General features: G+C 36.9%; 2 protein-coding genes across 7 annotated transcripts in view; one reads left to right on the top strand and one right to left on the bottom strand.

The window, feature by feature from the left end:
• LOC131150495 (probable phosphoinositide phosphatase SAC9) overlaps positions 1-16,255 on the top strand; it is a 75,345-nt gene extending 59,090 nt beyond the window's left edge. For both annotated transcript variants that reach the window (XM_058101231.1, XM_058101232.1), the window contains exons 11-14: positions 7,483-7,680; positions 8,360-8,815; positions 8,915-9,145; positions 15,825-16,255. In XM_058101231.1, the coding sequence (XP_057957214.1) occupies positions 7,483-7,680; positions 8,360-8,815; positions 8,915-9,145; positions 15,825-16,106 (1,167 nt within the window). In that variant the 3' untranslated portion in view covers positions 16,107-16,255. The remainder of the gene's footprint in view (positions 1-7,482; positions 7,681-8,359; positions 8,816-8,914; positions 9,146-15,824) is intronic.
• Positions 16,256-17,196: 941 nt separating this feature from the next.
• LOC131150494 (syntaxin-61) lies at positions 17,197-22,700 on the bottom strand. 5 transcript variants are annotated; one of them, XM_058101227.1, is made up of 10 exons: positions 22,560-22,686; positions 22,283-22,387; positions 21,809-22,024; positions 21,409-21,488; positions 19,994-20,107; positions 19,543-19,656; positions 19,140-19,333; positions 18,072-18,162; positions 17,779-17,844; positions 17,197-17,652 (listed from the first exon to the last, which is right to left on the bottom strand). In XM_058101227.1, the coding sequence occupies exons 4-10, from the start codon at positions 21,460-21,462 to the stop codon at positions 17,542-17,544; spliced, it is 744 nt and encodes a 247-aa protein (XP_057957210.1). In that variant the 5' UTR covers positions 21,463-21,488; positions 21,809-22,024; positions 22,283-22,387; positions 22,560-22,686; the 3' UTR covers positions 17,197-17,541. The 5 variants fall into 5 exon arrangements, with proteins under 5 accessions (XP_057957210.1, XP_057957211.1, XP_057957209.1 ...); XM_058101228.1 differs by having other exon boundaries at positions 21,809-21,964; XM_058101226.1 differs by having other exon boundaries at positions 22,539-22,672.
• Positions 22,701-22,961: the final 261 nt, after the last annotated feature.

Here is a 22,961-nt window from a genome sequence, read left to right as displayed (position 1 = left end):
TCTTTTGGCTTCTTGGGATCTTCATTTTAGGGCTTAGGAGATCTCTTAGTTATAGGTAGTTCATAGTTGCTTGAGCTGTCCTGCTTGATGATTTTATTGTATAATTGTCATCTTTCTTTGTGGAGGGATGTTCATGTTTGGTCCAAGTACCATTCAGGGGTCTATTCTTGTAAATCATTTTGTGTGTTGTTGTTGAGCCATGCCTCTTTTCCTCTTTATTCTATTATTTGGGAGGCCAAAGTACCTGAAAATTAAGACTTTTATCTGGTCGATCCTGCTTAATAGAATCAATACCAATAATTTCTTGTAGTTAGGAGACCATTAAAGGCACTTTCTCCATATGTTTGTGTGCCTCGCTATAATAATTCTGAGACATTGCTCATCTTTTTTTTGCATTGTGATTTGCTTGGAGGGTATGGAACAAGCTTTTTGGAGTTTTAGAAGAAAGTTGGGTTTGTCCATAATCGGTGGAGGAACTTTTGAGTTTTGGCCATTTCATTTGTGGGTTTTGGAAGGAAAAAAGATAGGGCTGTGTTATGGAAATGTGGTTTCTTTGCAGAGTTAGGGGTTGTGGTTGGAGCATAATGCATGGATCTTTTTGGGGAAGAAGTTGTATTGGTTGCTGTTTTGGGAAAAGATTCATTATACCTCGTCATTGTGGTGCTTTGGGTTTGGATATTTCAAGGGAGTTTATGGAAGTTCAGTGGGGTCAGAGTAGTCTGACGGTTTGATTTTTTCTTCTCTTTATTTTGATGTTTTTAGATTTTCCTTCTGGTTTGTTCCAGTTTTTTGGGGAGATGTCTTATTCTCATTTATGTAAATTCTCAATCTATTAACGAGATCTATTCTTTTTCTATCATTAAAAGAAAATCTCAATTTAGAGTCACTGGAATAAAATTTATCAAAAACAATTGATAGAGTTAGATTTCCAATGAAATTGAATCCTCTTTTTGCCACCTACTTAACAAATATACAACAGAATAGCAGATTGCAACATAATCCTGTTGAATTATGTAATATAATTAAATAAAATGCAAATCAAAGTAGTTGTTGTAAACAAGGTCTTAAATTTCGATTTCGACAAAAAATTTCAAAGCTCCAGAGTGCAGAAATTTTGATGGAAATTTCAATTTCGATTTAAAAAAAAATGATGGACATTAGTAGTAAATTTTTTTTTTTTAACTTCTAGAATTGTTTAATAAACATAATAATGTAAGTTTTAGGACTAATATATTACAAATTAAATACATCTATGTTTGTATGAGGTGCAATAGTTGTAATATAATATGTGTATTAAACATCTTTGGTTTATAAATGAAATTCATAATACCGATTAGATATATAATTATTATACAAATAAAGATAATTTAAACATGAATGGTTGGATAAAATGTTGTTGTAAGTTCAATTTTTCACATAATTTCAAATTCCTTATAATAATTTTTTGTTTTTAATTGAAAAAAAACAGAAATTAAGAGAAAATTTTCATTTTGTGTCTAAATCTCACAATTTAATTTCAAGGAAATTTTATTCTAAAGTTAAAATTTCGAGAAATTTCGGATGATTCATTGGAATTTGAACTGAAATTATATAAGATAGAAATCGATTGCCATTTTGATTTTGAGGATGATGGAAAGCAGAAATTTTCTATGGAAATTTTAATATTATCATGGAGGTTTAAGAGCATGGTTGTAAATAAGAATAATGTGGACAAAAGAAAGAAAACAAAAAACTGAAAAAAAATAAAATGAATCAAACTGTCTGATTCTCTCTCTCTCTCTCTCTGTCCCCTCCCTGCCCCCCACTTCTCTTTTACTTCATATCTTCTTTCTCTTCTAGTCACTTCTTTTCTTTCACTATGCTCTCCTCTCCCAATTATCTCTCTCTCGTATGCTCCATTTCTCCTTGTGTTCTCTTTCTGCTTGGCTGCCCTACATCATCTAGTGCAGCCTATAGTCCCCGACCTCCCAATGTGTTTGCATGTTGGATGTGGACAAAAAAATGTTATCACTCCATGAAGAAAGGAGACTGCAAAATATCAGAACAACCGTCAATTTGAGACTAGATAGAGTGGTAAAGGGTGAGTTTCTATTTGTGCTTGAGCATAACCCTAGGCAAAATTGATGGGTTAGGTTATCTTTGTTGTCAGTCAAATGATTTCTAGAGGGGATGTTGTCGGTTTTTGGATGATTGGGAAGAGGTTTTTGAAGCATGAGGGTTGGAAGCGTCCGGTAATGACTTTTTGTTCGTTTGATGGAGATGATAAAGTTTTTGGAGATAGAGTGGGAAGGTGAGTTTCTATTTTGCACCACCCTAAGGAATTTCAGATGAAGGCAAATAATTCTGGCAAAGGTGGGGTCAGTGAGGGGGTTCAGAGGGATGCTCATTTGTGGAGCAAGGTCGTGAAGGAAGGAAGCATGCAGTTTTGTGATTGCTGTGGGAATGCGATGCAGATCGTGCTGTCGCTTCTTCATCTTCAGCCATTATCCTCATCGTTTGGAGGCAGTGGCGAGTAGTGCAGAGGTGGCTACAGTTTCGTCTGAGGACGCTAGGGTTCTTGAGGCAGCTAGGTATCCTGAGTGGGCCTGGATGTCTGATAGTTCTCTGGTAGTGCTTTCAAATCTGGGCCAATATTATAAACAAACCCAAGACCAGGCTGTAATTGGTCTGCAGGCTGTAGTGAGTTCAGATCTGAGCCAGGTTATAAAAAGGAAGGAAAAGATCAGTTGTGCAGTGGGTTAGCTGGGGTTACTTTTTCTCCTCTCAGCTTGGTGAAAGAGCTTCCTCTGGAGGATTATAAGGGGGAAACAACTCATGTGCATTGTGGAGCAGTGGCTTCTTGTTGAAGGGCAGGGTGAGAATAAGTTTTGCTTTGGATTGCATTCAGAGTTGGATCATTCGTCTGAGGGTGGCAAAGATGTAAAGGGATGTAATAAATCTGAGGATATGAAGGTATAAGTGTCAATCAGAGTGATGGAAGGGACCAGGTAAGAAGAGATTTCTGGTTAATCATTGATTCAGCCCAAAGCAGCAGGGAGATTCTGCAGGGGATTTTTTTGGTTGATGAATCACAGTACCGTTCTGTCAGTCAGTCTTAGAGGAAGAGGAAAATCAGACTGGAAAGAAAAAGCAAATGGGTGAAATTTCGGAGAATGACAGAGTTTGCCTGTGATACTGGATTATTGTTGACTGAATTTTCAACAATCAATTTTGTCATGATTCCAACTCTTTTGAATTTCTTGGCGATCTTATGAGCCTCCTCCTCTGCTGGAAGGGTTGAGGAGTGGAGAGGGGGGATGAATTGATAGGAAGTATTCAATGTAGGGTCAGAATTCCCCTTACCTATGTAGGAGGCTACTGTGAAGGATGTAGAAGCTCAAAAGTTCTGTATAGAATGGATCTGGGTTTGGTTGATCTTGGAGTTAACAAAGTTCATTTGGATGGCTGTATAAAATGGATCTGGTTTTGGTTGATCTTGGAGTTAACAAAGTTCGTTTGGATGGTGGTAAAGGAAAAATGAAGGTAGGTCAGCATGAATTGGTAAACTTACAGAGTTCTCTCAAATATGATGGGAAGGGCTTGAAGAGGGGTTCTCTTATTTAGAATTTGTTAGGTTGAGTGTTGGTTTTATTTTCTTTTACTTTGTTCTTTTTTATTTTTCATTTTCTAGCTATGAGGATATCTTGCCCTCTCATAATTTTTATTTTTTCTTCTCTCTTTCTTAATAAATTTCTTTCGTTAAAAAAAAAAAAAAGCAATAAAATTATACTGGGTTAAAAAAAGCTAGCCAATCCTGAAGAATATCAGCAAAAACCATACTACCAAAAGACCTGGCACTGAACACCCAACTGGATGCTGAAAAACGATCCAGACACAAATCAAATCCACAGAAGACCCACAATCATGAAAATTCTGGATAGATCTTTCCAGTCGAGTAACTCAAACAACAGAAAAAATAGTATACCACTACAGGTCCTAACATCTTTATGCCTTCCAGAACCTCTAAAATCAAAAATGAAGAGAGCCTTCAAAGAATTAGGGCACACCCAACACTCTCCCATCAAACCCCAAAGACTGTTCCAAACCCTCCAAGCTACTAGGCAATGCAAGAATTGGAATCTCAATTGCATTCTTTATTTTTCTGTCTTATTTATTTCACCGAACATTGTTAGCTATGCTACATAGTATATATATTTCTTAAAAACTTAAATATGCTTGTAAGTTATAGCAATCAATCTTATATTGAGTACTGTATATTCCAAAACTTAAGACATTAAAATGATCAAAATTCAATTCAAATTTTTTTTCTCTGAATTTATAGTAGGTTCGTATTTAAAAATCTAATAATTTTACTCCCCAATTACAACCAATTGTGTGCAGCAAATGTAAGAAAATTGATCGGTCTTCAAAAAAGAAAAAAAAAAACAAAAAACAAAAATGAAAAAAAAGAAAGAAACCTAATAAACTCTAAATAAGAAAATTCGTCATCAATGACTTTCCATTATAGCTAACAAAGCACTTCAAGTTTGCTTATTCACCATGGCCTTTCTTGACTTCTACAACTATCTAGAAGAATTTCTTTTCTTCTAGGACCAGAAAACAACAATTCCATCTTGTCCATTAGTTCTAGAACTCCAAGATTCTTCTCACTATCATCCCAGTAATATCCTCCCTAGGGTTGGGCAAAACCCCATCCCTACATTGTTTACTTCCCTGTAGCTCTTTGCCCAGACTATCCTCTTCAAAAATAGACACATCCTCTAAACCTTATAGTGGTGATCATGGCACATGAGAATTATCCCAAGGAAATCAAATGAATCAGAAATGTACCCAGTTGTTTGACACACTCATCCAATAATAAACCACCGTCACAGACAGCATCACTATCAAACTCAAACTCATTTTTAGAAGCATCACCTTGTTTCTTTTTCTCCTTCATTCAATTTACATAATGCTTTTAATATTATTCTAACTTTGAACAATTATGATCTTCAACATGACCATGTTTGTACACAGCTGAGAACTTGAATATGGAAAATGATCATCTTGATGATTCTACTAAAGAAGCTATGGTGCAGGTCATAGGAGAAAATTTTGAAATTCAAGGGAGATTACTATTGAGAAAGTAATGGGGGATTCATTGGAGATCAAGAATGGAGATGAGTTGATAACCTGCACATTTCAAGGTCTCTAAGATATTCAACAGTTGAATTTGTTGATTTCATTGGATATTTAAAAGCTGAGAGCACTCCAAGATCTAGTAAATGAGTTGAAGATTGATTATAACAATATTTGGATGCACATATACTGGAAACAAATTTGAAAGAAAATCAAGACTTTACAAATATTCTAAATATCTTTTCTTTTGGAACAAAGGATTGTAACTCAATTGATGAACTTGAAGGCACATTTTTTTAAGTGGATGGGTTTGTTGTAGGATGCAATATGGGAGTAAATCAAATTTTTTTATTCTTATTGATCTTATCTTGAATTTCATAGCCATTATTTTTAGGATTTTTTTTGGCTGATTTTATTTGCAGGTTTTAAAAGAGTCAAAATTAAGTCTTGATAGGATACCATATATGTTAAGAATATTTTAGGATCGTTTTTACTCATTGGGCAAGTTTTATTGGGCCTATAAAAAGGCATATATGATATAAAACAGGATACCCACTTGATTAATAAAATTATGCTTTCTTTTTATCACTGTTCACATGAACCCTTGAATTGATAATTTCTCTTGCTTCCATTCTGCGTCAATGAGCCTTCACATTAATAACTTGTTCATACTACATCGTTGGAGCGATGGGCTTATTCCCTCAAGAGGCTATGCCAGCCCATTTGGGAATTAACTCTACAAAGCCTTTACTACCCAAGAGGTGGCCAAGTCCAAAACTATAGTGAAAAAACCCAACCCAGTCCGCCCCATCTTCTTCGCATGACCATCCTTCTAGTGAAACCATAAGTCACCAATGTCATGAATGCTGTACTGCCCAGGTAAGGGTGGTTGGCTGATGATGCACAAACAAGCTACTTGGCCTGCATTGCACCCCCACTTCGAGCACAAGTGCTTTTGCTTTTTTCTATCACTGCCTTGCTCCATGATCAAGCAATCTGATCTCTCGCCTTAACTACCAGGAAGAAAAAACCTAGACAGTGCAAGGAATTCCTGCATAAAACCTTGCTGTCCATCACCATAATACCTACTAGGAACAAATGCTGAGAATTGATTTTCTTTCAAGCTCAACTTTAACTCCAAAAACTTCCCCTTATTTGTTAGTTGTATATCCATCCAGTATGTAATGCTTACCAAATCAAATGCTTCAAAATACCCGTCCCTACCTTCTAATCACCAATGACAATCCATGTGAGAAACCACTTCACTGCCACCAAAGAAATCCTCACTCACCAATTTAGAGCGAGAGAGAGAGAGAGAGAGAGAGGGGTCATAGAGCCATCCCCTTGTTAGCCACCGCCTTTCACGAAATTTTCTGCTTACAGTCCGTTATCTTGATCTTGTCAGTCCAATGATTCCAGAGTTAAAGGATTTGAAACTTCATAATTTTTGGGTAGCTCAAATTGTCTTTTGATGAATCCTTTTTTTATTTTACGAATAAAGGAAAAGAAAAAGTCAATTTATTTTAATGAAAGGTTTGAAGTGAGAGTTTTATTTTCTTTGAGGATTCTTTGTCCTCCCTTGTTTATATTTTCTTTCTCTGTTAACGTATCTTTTTTTATTATCTTAAAAAAAGGTTGATTGTGAGAATTTGTAGAAGTTGTTGGAGGTAAAAGAACGAGTGTTAAAAGATTATTCTTGAAATTACAAAATACCATTTTTTACTGATCTGGTATTAGGTATATAACAAGACTCAACTCAATTAGGCTTTAGAACCAACTGATTGTTTTAGCTAGTCCCCTAGAGGACATCTCAATAGTTTGAACTTGGGAATTCTGTCTTGAAGGCCTTAGGTTCAAAATCCATTGGGATAGGATTAGGATTTTGGGATGGGAGAAGGTGTCCCAATGTGTACAAGTGAGATTGTTGAAGCTCTTCATGTTTCAACTAGGTCTGCCATGCACAGTTACAGATGGACGAGGCATGTTCAGAGTTTTCTTCTTTTTTTCTCCCCCCGCGCCGGGGGGTGGGGTGGTGGCAGTTGTTCATGAACTCATGCTAGAAAAAGGGGTGTGCTCATATCATGTCATGGCTTAGAGATAGGTCTCTACTATCTTTCTTCCTCATTTTCATGCCAAAAACATATATAGCATATTCTTTTCTATTTTATACATTTTGTGCTTAAGTGAACAAATCTTGTAAGCTGTTGTGGCATTTATATTGTTTTATTCTTCATGATTGTTTCCATGCCAAGGTGAAAGAAATTCTGATGGCTCTAATATCTGAGATGTTGTTATGTAACTTGCTGTATATTGTTCTGGAATGTTATTCTGTTTCTTAGTTGTCTATGTTTTATGCACTTGAAGGTTGAAACAGCAACAGATTCTGCTCCACTCTTGTCATTGCTTTCTCCACTAAATTCTGGATCACAACATTCTTATTGGAAAGCTCCTCCAAACACCTCTTCTATTGAATTTGCTATTGTTCTTGGAAGGCTTTCAGATGTCTCTGCGGTCATCCTATTTGTTAGTCCATGTGGCTATTCAGTAGCAGATGGTCCTACTGTAAGTACAGCTGCCTTTCTATTCTACCTCCAACTTCTATGCATGTGTAGACTTCGATTGTATTGTGGATGGAATCCCATGTATTCACAAGATATCTATAAGTGTGTGTTTTCTTTACAATGAATATTTTATGCCAAAAGCTACTCTTCATTGCTGATATTGAGCTTAAGATATTTGGTGAAAATCTTTTTGAAAGGGTTGGAATGGAAAGGTTCCTGGTTCATGCATTTGCATGCTATTTTAATTCAATTTTTTTAGGAAATTAACTTCCTAATGTGAACTCAAGAGTTCATTTAAGTTTATTAATAGTAGTTATTCCATATGAATTGTTAAAATAGAGTAGAAAGCTCATTTCGATTATAAATTTAGTTTTCTATTGTTGTCATTTTTACTACTCTTAAGACTCTTTGCAATTTCATGGCCCCAAATGGAGCTCAGTGGTAAAAGGGACTACTCTAGCCAATGTGTAGTGGCCATTCCTTATGTAATCCCACTATGAATCCTAAATGGATGGGGAATATAATTTGCTCCCTTTCCCATAGGAATTTTGTTTTGTTCAACTCCTGTTCTTTGATTTCACCTAAGGGCATCTTTTAGCATGACTTCTTACTGACTGCAGCTTTTATTTTGGTCATTTTTGTGTCTTTTCATTAATAAATCATTCCTATTGTTGATGCAGGTGCAAATCTGGGCCAGCAATAAAATACACAAGGAAGAAAGATCTTGCATGGGAAAGTGGGATGTACAATCTCTGGTTTCATCTTCCTCAGAATTATATGGACCAGAAAAGTTGGGTGGAGACAAAAAGTTACCTAGGCACATAAAATTTTCTTTCCGTAATCGTATTCGATGCCGCATCATTTGGATAACACTCCGTCTTCAGCGACCCGGTTCAAGTTCTATGAACTTTGAGAAAGATTTCAATCTTTTATCACTAGATGAGAATCCATTTTCACAATTGAACCGCCGTGCATCTTTTGGGGGTGCAATTGAAAGTGATCCTTGTCTTCATGCCAAAAAAATTATAGTAGTTGGAATCCCAGTGAAGAAAGAAATCGAGCCAACTTCACAAGGAAATGACCAAATAAATTTGAAAAACTGGCTGGAGAGAGCTCCACAATTGAATAGATTCATGGTACAGCTCATGCTTTTATCCTTATTCATGTTTGTCGTGTTTCTCTATCAGTGGCATTAACATATGTACTTCCATTGATATTTATCTTCCTTATTTCAGGTCCCAGTTGAGGCTGAGAGGCCAATTGATAATGACCTTGTTTTGGAGCAGTATCTATTCCCTGCTTCGCCTATGCTGGCCGGATTTCGTCTTGATGCTTTTAGTGCAATAAAACCGCGAGTTACCCATTCACCTTCTTTAAATGTAAATATATCAGATACATCTATAACATTTTTAGAAGGCAGACACGTCTCTCCAGCTGTACTATATATTCAAGTATCTGCGTTCCAGGTATTTACTGCAGGGGCTTTAAGCTGGCTCCAGTATATTTCAATTACCTTCTGGTTATAATTCTTAATATTAATGTGACTTTTGTTTCAGTTAATTTGATTTCTATTCTGCCCGTAGTTGTTGAGCATCTTACACAGTTGCGCCAGTTCAACTGGTTCCTTCGAGGCTATCTGGTAGCTGAGATACTTTAACCATGGAACTAACTTTCTGCACCTTGTCCACCTCCATCTCAATTTGAAACAAAGATCCTCCCTGCAAAACAACCAAGTACTAACCAGAGGAAAATATGTCAAAGAATTCCTAGACTTGCTCTTCTCAACTCTGAGAATTTGCATATCCCTGATTCCCTAACCTTGATATCAGTGGCTGAGGAAAACTGCTCTCTTCCTGCAGCAACTTCCTGGTAGTTTTGTTGGAGCAGAGTCATAGAACACTTAAGAATTATTCTGCTTTCAACTGTATGAATCATATCCTTGTTTCCATGTGATGAAGCAGATCAGATATTCTTAGAGACAACCGTAGAATTTGGAACTCCATCCTGTGAGCATTCAACATACAAGAAATAGAGGATGAGGCATATAGTTTTATTGTTTTTCATAGTCATTCGGCTAATTCTAATTTCTTTCAAAAAGGACATGGAGAATATATGTACAAAGCATAATTTTCTGGTCTCTCATTCTGAGTTTTTAGTGTGTTGGACTATTTACTTTTTGTTAGAGAAAATATATAAGTGTCATGCTTATGTTTAGAATGATGAGAGATGGAATGCAATGTATATGGAGTCATTGTTCCAAAAATCTCTGCACTTGCTTCTTTTTCACAAATGGTGATAAAGGGTTTAGTTTGAGTACAAGCATTGTGGCTGTGTTCGCCTTTCTGAAGACTAGTTTTGAGATTAATATGATTGTTTACCTAAACTGCATGGAGGCAATGGTTGATTAGTTTGGTTTTAGCTGTTTGTTACAACCAGTGCAGTATCACTGTTCATGTAGCTGTTCAATCTGAAAGTTCCAATTCATCATTTAAAGACTTATAGACACTTATGTGTTTGAATACACGATTCTATCTTGGATTCTTGACTCCGTAATTGGAATACAGAGCTTACTTGCTCTATGTTCATTTTTATATTTTGTTACTTATTCATGTTGGTCCATAACGAAAAGGAATGCCATGCTTCTGGAGTCATTTATTGATTTACATAGGAACGAATTTATATATAAAGATTCTGTTCTTTGTCCTGGCTCCCTGATTAGAATACAGAAGCTACTCCGTGATTGTTGCTCTATAGCAAAAAGCAATGTAGAAACACAGTTCCTTGTTATTATACCTTTTGTTTCTGTTCACAAGAGTGTTAAGATCACTAAGTTCCCTGCCCTTGGAGGTGGGAGAGCTGTTGGAGTATGGCTCCTATTTGATATTTTGGTGAGGAAAAGAAAAAGAAAAAGGATGTAGTTCCCGTTGGTATATATGCATCTAGGGCCAGCCTGCTCAGAAATTGTAGACTGTTCCTTGCCCCTTTTTCCACCCTCATAAAGTATCTGGGGTCTGTGTTGGACCAAATTAATTTCAGACTGGACCAATTTTGCATGGGATTAGTAATGTAACATTTGCAGTGTGGAGCATGTATAATATTTTTTGCCTGTGTTAGGATGGGAATATTATCCTGTCCTATCCAGTTTATTCTAAGTGCATTAATCCTGTTTGTGACACAAAATGCATCCTGAGATGAGAAACAAGCAGTTGGTATCTTTTTCGGCTGTAGAAGCTGTGAGAAGGGATGCTTGTTAAGTAACTAGATTGTATAAACTTGGAATGCTCATCTTTTGCTACTGCCACAATGGAGCGTGCTCCAATTAAGAAGATGACAGAATTTCTAGTGAGATCTACCATCTAAATCCTAATAAATCTCCTGAAAGTGTCCCTCCATATGACAATAGGTGTACATACAAGGTGGGGCTCTACCATCATGACCTTTCCTGTCGTGGTTATAGGAGTTCCAAGCACCACAATAGCCCTGGTAAATGTCCTGTGAATCACCACAAGTAGCCTGAGAATCTGAGAGACTTAAGTCTTTTGGAGTGGAACCATCGCTATTCACCCTAAAATATGTTTCAGCAAAGTTTGGCACCCCCTGGAATCTGAGGTCGCCTTTACCATCAGATAAAGGCATCACAACATTCAGCTCTTAGGCTTTATTCAAAAGTACTAACTATTAACACTCCTATCATGCTGTTGTAATTCATGATACTCCTGAAACAATGTGCACATGAATCAAATACTAGAATATACCAACTTATGTAGTCTCAGGCTGCTTTACAAGTATCAGATAAGTGCACATGTAAACAGTATTTGGCTCCATTGAATTCCACAACATACTTAGAATTCAAGTTCTTGTTTCCCCTCCACTTTTATCACCCACTTAGGAGGAACATCAATTTAATAATACGGTGACTAGTTAAGGATACCCTGATAGCCCAAAATTGTTGCAAATAATACATCCCGAGCGCCTATGCCATATTGGGGTTGGGGGTAGCATAGAAGGAAGTAGAAACACAATGCAAGTACAGCTATTTAATTTGTGTTTAGTCAATTGTAGATTTGGCTGAAGGGCATCCTTGGGCCACAGCACTCCTTGCTTTGTGAGGGTAGGTGGAATGTCATCTCAGTGTAGGCAGCCTTAGCCTTGCTTTATGCAGTGAGGCTGTTTCCTCGGTAGGGGTGAACATTCGGCCAATTCAGGCAATTAACCATTTTTTTGGTTAAGAATTTTTATAGCTGAACTGACTGAATTATCATTGTTGACCGGCCATTACCCGACAGAACCAAATTTTCGGAAAATTCAGTTAACCGAATTTAACCAAACCAGATTTGGATTGCTTTGTATGCTCTCAAAATTCTGTATAAACCAGTCATTCGAAAGGCGTAATTGAGGCCTTGAGGCGTTTTAGGCCTAAAACACACCAAGATGTTAGTCAAAATGCGTAAGTCCACAAAGGCGTACGCCTCAGGCAAAAAAACTCGCCTTTTTATGCTTCAGGTTCAAGGCGTATGCCTCTCTCTCCCATGAAGCTTCTTCTGCTCTCCTCGACGAAGTCTGACGAAGCTTCTGCTCTCTCTTCGAACCTTGACGAAGCCTCTGCTTTCCCTTCGAAGCCTCAACGAAGCCTCTGCTCTCTTCGAAGCCTCGACGAAACCTCTGCTCTCCCTTCGAAGCCTGACGAAGCCTCTGCTCTCTCTCCGACGAGTCGACGTCCCCTTCCAAGTCTGATCTGCCTCGGACAACTCCTTCTGACGTTTTCCCTTCGATGAACCCTTCGGAGTGGTCGTCTCTCTGCAGCGACCCTCTGCAGTCTCTCGCCTCTCTTCGCGACCCTCTCGTTCTCTCTACCATTGTTGGCTGCAGCTGGCTTTTAGAAATTAGAAGAGACATTTTTAATTTGGCTTTTTATTATGACTCATACTTATTCTTTTAACATATATTGCTTATGTTTGTTACTTAAAACTTAAAATTGGCCTTTATGATTTTTAAAAATTATATTTTTATATTTTTCTCTATTATTTTAAAATTTTTCATATTTTTTATTTTATATAAATTGATTTTATTTATTAATTATTTTTAAAAAGTAACTGCTCCCTCGACGAAGCCTCTGCTCTCTCTTCGAACCTTGACGAAGCCTTGACGAAGCCTCTGCTTTCCCTTCGAAGCCTCGACGAAGCCTCTGCTCTCTCTTCGAAGCCTCGACGAAACCTCTGCTCTCCTTTCGAAGCCTCGACGAAGCCTCTGTTCTCTCTTCAAAGCCTCTACAAAGCTTTTGCTCTCTCTCCGACGAGTCGACGTTCCCTTCCAAGTCTGATCTGCCTCGGACGACTCCTTCTGACGTTTTCCCTTCGACAAACCCTTCGGAGTGGTCGTCTCTCTACAGCGACCCTCTGCAGTCTCTTGCCTCTCTCCGCGACCCTCTTGTTCTCTCTGCCATTGTTGGCTGCAGCTGGCTTTTAGAAATTAGAAGAGACATTTTTAATTTGGCTTTTTATTACAACTCATATTTATTCTTTTAACATATATTGCTTGTGTTTGTTATTTAAAACTTAAAATTGGCCTTTATGATTTTTAAAAATTATGTTTTTATATTTTTTTCTATTATTTTAAAATTTTTCATATTTTTTATTTTATATAAATTGATTTTATTTATTAATTATTTTAAAAAAGTAACTGCTCCCTCGATGAAGCCTGACGAAGCCTCTGCTCTCTCTTCGAACCTTGACGAAGCCTTTGCTTTCCCTTCGAAGCCTCGACGAAGCCTCTACTCTCTCTTCGAAGCCTCGACGAAACCTCTGCTCTCCCTTCGAAGCCTTGACAAAGCCTCTGCTCTCTCTCCGACGAGTCGACGTCCCCTTCCAAGTCTGATCTGCCTCGGACAACTCCTTCTAACGTTTTCCCTTCGACGAACCCTTCGGAGTGGTCGTCTCTCTGCAGCGACCCTCTGTAGTCTCTCACCTCTCTCCGCGACCCTCTCGTTCTCTCTGCCATTGTTGGCTGCAGCTGGCTTTTAGAAATTAGAAGAGACATTTTTAATTTGGCTTTTTATTATGGCTCATACTTATTCTTTTAACATATATTGCTTGTGTTTGTTACTTAAAACTTAAAATTGGCCTTTATGATTTTTAAAAATTATGTTTTTATATTTTTCTCTATTATTTTAAATTTTTTCATATTTTTATTTTATATAAATTGATTTTATTTATTAATTATTTTTAAAAAGTAATCCCAAAATGCTTGCACCTCAACGCCTTGAGGCTGACGCTTGGCCTCGCGGAGGGTAAAACACCTCGCCTTACGCCTTCGCCTTTTAAAACACTGGTATAAACTGATCAAAAGTCATTTTATGGCAGAGCCTTAGTAATAACTGAGAGACCACGGCAAGGGCGAGGGCAAAGTCTCAACGTTGGAGCCTGGGTAGTGGAGTGACTTGAAGTTTCGAACAGACTTGGAGGGCTGAAGGCTGCGATGGGTGGAGTGGCGGAGGGTCGGAGTGCGACCGCCAACTGGTCCAGCACCGCGCTGGAGTTTGGAGAGTGGAGTGGGAAATTAGAAATTAAATTTGGACCCCTAAAATGAAATCCACCATTCCTCCGCCTGATTATAGATTATATATTATTTATATATAATTTTTTAATTATTATTATATAATTCGGTTAGTCTTAATTAAAATTACCCAAACCAAACTGAAAACTGAAAACTGACTAAAATTAAAATTGAACCAAACTGAACTATTTTCTAACCGTACCGAACCGACCGAATTGGTTCAGTTAATTCGGTTGTTAATTCAGTTTTCACCAAATTTTTCTCACCCCTTTTCCTCGGACTTGGACGCATGACCAACCGGTCACAAAGGAGCAATCTTACCATTGATTCAATGCCCACCCTCAATTTTAGATTTGGCTGAAAAGAAATAATGAGCTTTGCTTCTATAACTGGTCCAAACATTTGCTAAGCACACAAACTACCCTATAGTGTATAGTAGACACTAAACATGACTGAACTTTACTAATACCTTAGAAAACAGCCATGGAAACGCATCAAAACTGCCCATGGCACGCCAAAATGGAACAAGGCTGTACATGGCCTGTGTGAACTCAAAAAGGTTGGCTAGAAAATAGCAGAACAGTTCATAAACCAGCTTGACATAGTAAACAGTGCCCTGAGCACAGCAAAACAGGGGCACCTTTTACCACAATATGCCAGTTAAACCTAGCCGGATGCAACTAAGAATGAGTTTAAATGGCACAGAAAAGCTTCATCACGCCAAGCTAATCCAATATGCGAGTATCAGTGAGCCAAACAGCGGCCAACAGCAGCAGGAACAAGTAGTTGCTAGACAGGCACCTTTAAACATACCTCAAGAAACAGGTTTGGCCTATCTTTGGGCTTCAAACCCTAGAAACAGTGGCATACCCACATACAACAGAGACCACAAATCCTCTGATCTATACTGGTGATTTCAATACTTGTGGTTGCTTGTGTCACTAGCTGATGAATGTTTGCCTCAGACCATCCGGTGGTCTAATGATAATTATGCCCAAAGAAAGTGGAGGAGAAATATAAAAGGAGCCAAAGTGAAGAAAGTGAAGGGAAAGAAGAGACAGGAGAACCTGAGGACGGATGGAAAGTTGCTTCTGATATTTATGAAATAAATAATGAGACATTGTAATAATTCCATTACCCGAGACCAAGCATTACAAAAAGTTTAGGTTATGCGGAAAGATGGATTTCAGGCCTTGTATATGGATTTTATGTTGTCTAAATTCATGTGAATCCAAATCCAAAGTTTGAACTCTATTACACTCGAATACTGAAGCTCGATTTTCTTGTTGTGATAGTAATTGATCTTGGCTTTGTTTTTTTGGTGGGACTGATATTCACATTTAACTGAAGTAGCAAGTTCTCGTTCTCTAAGAGCATTTAAATGCATGTCATATGTTCGAAGCATTATATTTATGAGAATTCCATTCAATTTGTTCTCCTTGGAATGCAAATAGTCCTGTTTCATCTCTCTCTCTTTCTCTCTCTCTCTACATAAAAACAAAACAGTTTCAAGCACCAGAGGTTTAGTTTCTACTCTTAATGAAATCCTCCAGTTAAGGAGTTCAAATGTGAAATAAATGTTATGTTTTACAGGAATCTCAGATGGTTACCATTGCTGAATTTCGGTTGCCGGAGGCTAAACCTGCAACAGCAATGTACTTCGACTTCCCGAGCCAGATACAGACCCACCGAATATCATTCAAACTTCTTGGTGATGTTGCTGCTTTTGCAGATGATCGAGCAGAACAAGATGATTCTGATTTTAAAGCTTTGCCATTGGCAGTAGGTTTGTCTTTGTCCAGAAGAATTAAGTTGTACTACTATGCCAATCCTTATGAACTCGGGAAATGGGCTAGCCTTTCTGCAGCAGTTTGAATGTTATTTTTGCACATAGAGAAAATGGGTCAGGGGGAATGAAGTCATGAGTTTTTGTTGTGGTGGTTTTATTAATATTTTTTGTTGTAATTTTTGTGTTTGTAACAGTAGTAATTCATTAATGTAATAATATTGGTGCTGGCGAGAAATGAGTCTGTTTTTCACAGATAATTTGGCTAGAAATCTGCACTATTTCTTAGTTGATCAATGGACTAATCAAAAAATGGACTGCATCTCAAATTATTCTGATCCCTATCTCAACTTTGAAATACCTGGCCTCACGTTCCCAGGGCAGGTTATAGTGAAGTAAAGGTCCGTGTGTAAAGATGAAAGGAAATGTGGTTAAAATGTGGTTTGGAGTTCGGACAATATGCAATGCATACAACTATTATGAATCAGCAAGAAAGAGTGGCTTCTTTTCTTTTCTTTTCTTTTCTTGGTGGGGAGAGGATGGGGGAAGAAGGGTTGCTATCACAAGGCTGCAAAAAATAAAATAAAATAAAAAAAAGACGATTGCAGAGAAGTTGAACTTTCAGCTGAGTTTCTTCTTGTGCCAAAAAGAAAAACTATAAATTCGAAGTAATGGCATAGACAAACCTGATCCCTATGGTTCATTGTTGCACTCACAAATTGAGACATCAGAAGTCCATTATTGTCGAAGGACGATAGGAACATGTGGGTTGTTTTAGATTATATTTGGAACATTTATGATAGAGATGGGATGCATGAACATTCTCCTTCAGTGACAATGCACAAGCCTCACCCCATGAAGTAAGGAAGAGAAAAATGAGGTTTTACTTCAATCAAGAGTTGCCTAAGGCTTGAAAGCTCAAAAGTATTTTATTTTATTTAATTATTTATTGGCCAATAATTTCAGTGCATTTAAGCTAACTGGAATGGGTATAGAGCAGAATCGGCAGACATTCTGGTCCTGCTGAGCAGATAGCCATCCTTTTTATCAAACTAAAGCTGGCAATTCTCTTTTGCTCCTGCTGCCAAAACATTCATAATTAGAAGCTGCTCCAACTTGAAACAGTGGGGATATGAACAAAAACATGAAACGATTACGTTTTGGAGTGCAGCCATGTAATGACACGTGTAAAAAGAGAGCATTTACATTTCTTGCCAAAGACAAACATGGTATGGTATGGACGAATAATCCAATTACCCTGTATAAATCTTCTTACATTCACATTAATTGCAAAGCAATCAATCCTACTCCTAACTGTGCTCTCTCCAAAAAAAAACGGGGCGGGGGAGGGGGGTGGGGGGGAGGAGGAGGAAAGGCACTCATCCAGCAACATGAGGTATCAATTTATTCAACAATACATCGATTTAATTCATTTATCTGCTTTTACGGAGTCTTGCATTTAGGTGAGATCAAACTTCTCTCCTGTGTATCACCAACACTGGGAGCAGCTTCTTCCTCTCTAGCTTAGGTGAAGAAGACCATAACAAAAAGGACAATAAACAAAACTACCAGGAACAATATCATCATTATCTGACCCTTGGCACCAGCCTTCTTCATGACCATGGCTACCTTCTTCTGCAAGAGCCCAAAGGAAAAAGACATCCTCCTATTGTTAGCTAATAACTCCATTTAACACACCAAAAAAACTCACTACTGTGTTTTTTTCTGCTAGAGTTAAGACTTCAAAAATATTTGTCTCACCTGAACAAAATCAAGACGGTTAGATGTAGTGTCCATCTCCATGCCCAAATCATCAATTATCTTCTCCTGTAGCCACCCAAAATTTTTTTTTCAGTGTCATAATAAATAATAATATCTTACAATGAAGTTTGAGTTAAAAAATTGAATACTGACGAATCTAGCTGAAGTAGAGAAGTCCCATGCATTGCAGCCCTAGGGAAAGACACGGTCATGCTTTTTTTACCTTATCTGGCACTTATTGCCAGTGGGATTCTCATACAGCCATGCAAGGAACCATAGCAAAAAATACCTACATGTGCGAGGAGTTCTTCATGTATGGTAAGTCCCACGCCCCCAATTCTCTCCACACTTGCACTAAGTTCATCCAGCTCCTCATCCTGCTGCCTACAGACACAAACCAACAGGATTACACAATATGAAAGAATTCTTTTGTGAAAAAACTTCCCTTTTTATCCCATCCCTTTAATAGAACAAGCAACCTTTCACAGTTTCACTCTTAGTTCAGAGAGTTATACATGGTTATCATACATCATTAATTTTTTTTTTTAAAGAAATGATATATCATAAAACTCATAATGAAGTCTACATTGGTCAAATAATAAATAAATGAATCATTACATTTTCTTTAGAAGTAGTAATAATAATAGCAGAAGACATAGAAAAAGAAAGGAAAAGGATGATTACTACAACAACAATGTTTTGTTATTGTAAGTAATAAGAATCAGAATTCAGAATTAGGGATCATTATAAATGTCATACAAGCAGGTGCGGACTCCAGCTCAACGACCATTTAAAATGTAATTTCTTTCAAATCACATACTAATTATTTGAGATTAACATTAATATTCAATCACCACAGCTTCATAAACAAATAAAATTAGACAGGAAAATATATGACTATTTAAATAAAGCATGTGCTCATACAAAAAGCTAAAGTGAGGTGTATAGGATATCACTGTTTTTGGAGCCAATGTAGAATTTCTGTAAGATGCACTAAAAACAATCTGATCCCCACAACCACCAACACCGCCCAAAAAAATATCTAAAGGCTCCTTTCCAGCTACCGAAGAAAGTAGCACAAATAGACACAGATGTTGTTTCTAGATACATACTTGGGGATGGGATAAGAAACAAACAATGTGGACTAAAAGGAAAATACAATCTAATCCCCCCACCTCCAAAACCACCATGACCACACAAAAAAATCCTTTCCAGCTACCAAAGAAGGTTAGAAAAAACAGACACTAATGTTGACTCAGGGATATGATAAGAAGCAAACAATGTGGATTGACATTTGAAATTAAAAGGAAAAATAATAAAAACTTAAAAATAAGGGGGCCAAAAGAGGGAAAAGGCTGTACTTTATGAGAAGCAACTGCCTATCAGATTCTGACGATATGAAATCATCGTTATCCTGGGAACGGTACTGGTTGGATCTATCCGCTTGATGAGAATTTGGCAGCCTCATTAGTTCTCGTCGCATCCCATTCACATCATTAGTGCTTGTACTCTTCAACTCCTTTCCAGCTACTACGGTTTTCTTCATGGTGCCCACCTAATAAATACTGCATTATTTAGGAGACCCGATTCTAGAATCATGAAGCAAATGGCTTGCCATTTAATATGAATGTCCTTGCAGAATTTTGAAGTATACCTCAAAAAATACTTATTTAACAAGAAACTATTATATATGTAACAACAAAAAAATTTGCTATATCCAACATCTTCACTGTCAATAAAACTCTACAACAATAAAGATGATACCTGAGTACGAGCGTTGCTGGTCCATCTCCTTCTTTTTTCAAGCTCGACATCATTAATGCCATACCAAGCAGGATCTCTAGCTGCCACAGAAATTGCTTTGTCCAACTCATCCACCTTCCTATCAAAAAAATGCAATTTTTCAGCACCAGGAAACAGGGGTTGCATCGTTTCCAGCAGAAAGCTGCAACACTGGAGGGCTTTTCATGCTACCAAATCATGATAAGATAAAAATTGGTGAACTTCCAAACAAAAGAAGGATCGCAGTTCTAGACTCACTTAAAAAAATTAAGTTATTGATTTGAACATAAAGCCAAAGTCATGCATCCCCAATTCTTTAGGCATCCAATTATATGTAGAAGCCAATAATTGAAATTTTATATTAAAAAAAATATATCATTAAGTATATCAATGAAATTGATCTGAGCAATATGCAGTAATTCTAAACACATACCTGCCACTCGATGCTCTCACAACCAGCAAGCAGTTCCTTTGTGAGATCTACTTGCTCTCCAGTATCCGAAGGTATACGTTCCCATTGGTGAAAGGTAGACAGCAATTTATCAATCTAACCAAACAGGCAGTCAGACAGTCAGCTAAAAATTATTAAGAAAAGAAATCTTTCTCTTCAAATCACTCTTTTTAATTGCCCTTTATAAATTAAATGGAGATAATAGGAGAGAACCAGGGAGAGTAAATCCCCTCATATCCTTCTTTTTGGATCCTTTCAAGAGTAAAGAGATTTAGAGAGAAATTAGACTCGCTTTATAATGTTAGTTTTCCTCTAAAATACCAAAAATACCTCAATAGAAAGAAAGTTAATCATTCTCGTTAAGAAATGTAAGGTCAATTTAGTATAATAAATATTGGACCGTTTCTTTTCTCTTTAATTATGCAAACAACATAACATAGAAATCACTCTATTTTTCTTTTAATTTGTCTCCAGTTGTCCAAATAATATGGGAGAGAAATTGCTCCCCTTTCTTCTCTTTTTCTATTCTAAAAAAGCAACAAACATTTCTTTTCTTTACTCTTCTAATTATCCAAACAAAATGTAAATCCAGATGTATGCAGATCATATCCAGAGGTGAAAACCAAGTATCTACAGTTTGATTTGACAAAGTATTTTCTCCATTATTTGAGTTTAATTTAAATAATTTAGAAGGAAAAAAAAAAACTCACTCTAGCTTTAAAATTACCAGGTATACGTTATCTCCCCAACAAAAAGCTCAAGTCACCCAAAAATACTACCAAATTGCTCCTACGCATTTCATTTCTCTCCCCCTCTCAGTATCTCCATAAATTTCCCTTCCAAAATTGCACCTACTTTTAACTGAACATTCAAAGCTCAAATAATCAAATTTGCATGTAATTCAAGCCTTTAGCTCTTGTTACTCATTAATATGCTATAAGGATGGACAAAAATGCACAAAGAGAATCTGCACTAGAATCATTCCCCTCTACACTAGAAAGTAGCAACCTTGTGAGATAAAATAACATGATTTGCTTTATCCAGAAGCATCAGGCCACAATCGCATGTTTTTAGATTGATATTTGCAAAAATATATCTTCACAAACACCTCAAAAAAAAAAAAAATATTACAGCCATTTCATCCAAGACTAACTGATTAAGGAAAAAGAACAAAATGTGAATTACTCTAAGCTGAGGGAAGAAGTTCAATGCTAGAGCAGCACGTGTATATTGCTCTAAAATGTCAACATGCAAACTGATAATAACGCATGGAAAAGTACAAAAATGGCAGGACGCTACATTAGTTGAGATCTCATGAATCCAGCTAACAAATTTAGTTATTGATCTGCACATTAAAAATTATTTCAACAACAAAGCAATCTGAACAGTGAACTTACAGAGTCCTGAATCTCCTCTTTTACAATATAAAATGGATCTTGGGCTGAAGACATCTTGTGAACAGTTAAATTACAATCTCCTAAGCAATCAAAAGGTGATAACTTCCATTAGCAAACTTATCCCAAAAAGAAAACTAAAAATTAAATTAAAAAAAAAAAAGAAAAAGAAACCAATGCAGATCCTGCATGTTCTTTTTGTTTCATGTCGTATTAGTGAAACGAATTTTTAAAAACTAGAAAACAAAATAAAACGCAAAGCTTATTTGCGCATCAAAAAATCTTTTTAAAAAAAGATACGTCACTGAATCAGCATAATTCATATTTTTTTCGGTAAATACACAATTCAGAATCTCCCTTCCGACAAATCAAGCATTGAGGAGGTTGAGAGAGAGGACAAAACCTAGTTAGGAATTTTCGAGACGCCTATTTGGACTCTGGAGAATCTCGTCGGATTGAGTGACTTCAAATCGATCGGGACGCGATTTGCTTCCGAAAACTCACAAAATCTAATCGAATTAAATCCGAAATCAACAAAAGAGACACTCCGAAGAAGTTTCTGTTTCCCGAGGGCAGATCAGATTCAGTCATCCAGGACAGAGAGCGAGAGAGAGAGAACCTGATTTGGTAGAACACAACCCAAGCGAAGGAGTGGTGTTTTCTAGATGATAAAAAAGTTCAAAACTAAAACTAATAGGATCTACAGTACTTAAATTTGTTAATATTTTTTTATTTTTTATGTAAGTATAATTTATTTTTTATATGAGAAAACAGGTTATAAAAAGTAGGGGTGACAAAACGGGTTGTGTGTATTTGGTATATTTACTGATGTCGATCAAATTTCAAAAAACAAAAATTAGTGTGGATCGAGATTTACCTGTTGCCGATTAACTTGATCAAGATAGATGGGCGTGAAGAAAGCAATCCGGAAGATCGTGGCCAGAGAGCGTTGCCTGATGTATAAGAATCAAGATGACTCACGCTGCGCGCACAAATGAAGGTTCAGATCATAACCAAAAATTGAGAAAAAAAGAAATCACGTTAAAGTTTGAGGGGGTGGGGAGGGGGGGGGGGGGGAGAGAGAGAGAGAGAGAGAGCGAGAGAGAGAGAGAAGAAGAAGAAGAAGAGCGTACGAGAGGGGAGGGGGTAAACACCTCGTCGCAGCAGACAGGTTCTTCAATGGAGGCTTCAGCAGAGATGCTGCTGCGCGAACGGGTTGTGAAGAAGCCTTGGATGCGCTCAAATGAAAGACGAATTTCTGGTTTTTTTTTTTGGAAACCAAGAAAAGAAATTATATTTTGTGTTTTCACTCAAAACCGTATTTAATTAATTTTTTTTTTAACTATTTTTAAAATAAAAAAATAAATTGCATTTTTTTAGAAAATTTTTTGAAATTATTTGAATGTAAAAGTGTAATTCCAAGGGTTTAAATTGGGTGGAAGTTTACTCTAATTATTTTTCTTAAGTGTTATAAATACTCTAAACACCATAAAACTATTTTCAGTATAAGACTTCTAAATATGAAACAAAATCACAAGACTTACAATATTTTCAAC

This window comes from Malania oleifera, chromosome 3 (assembly GCF_029873635.1).
Source record: "Malania oleifera isolate guangnan ecotype guangnan chromosome 3, ASM2987363v1, whole genome shotgun sequence".
NCBI lineage: Eukaryota > Viridiplantae > Streptophyta > Magnoliopsida > Santalales > Ximeniaceae > Malania > Malania oleifera.
Note: the sequence above shows the minus strand (reverse complement) of the source record. Positions and strands in the feature narration are given on the sequence as shown.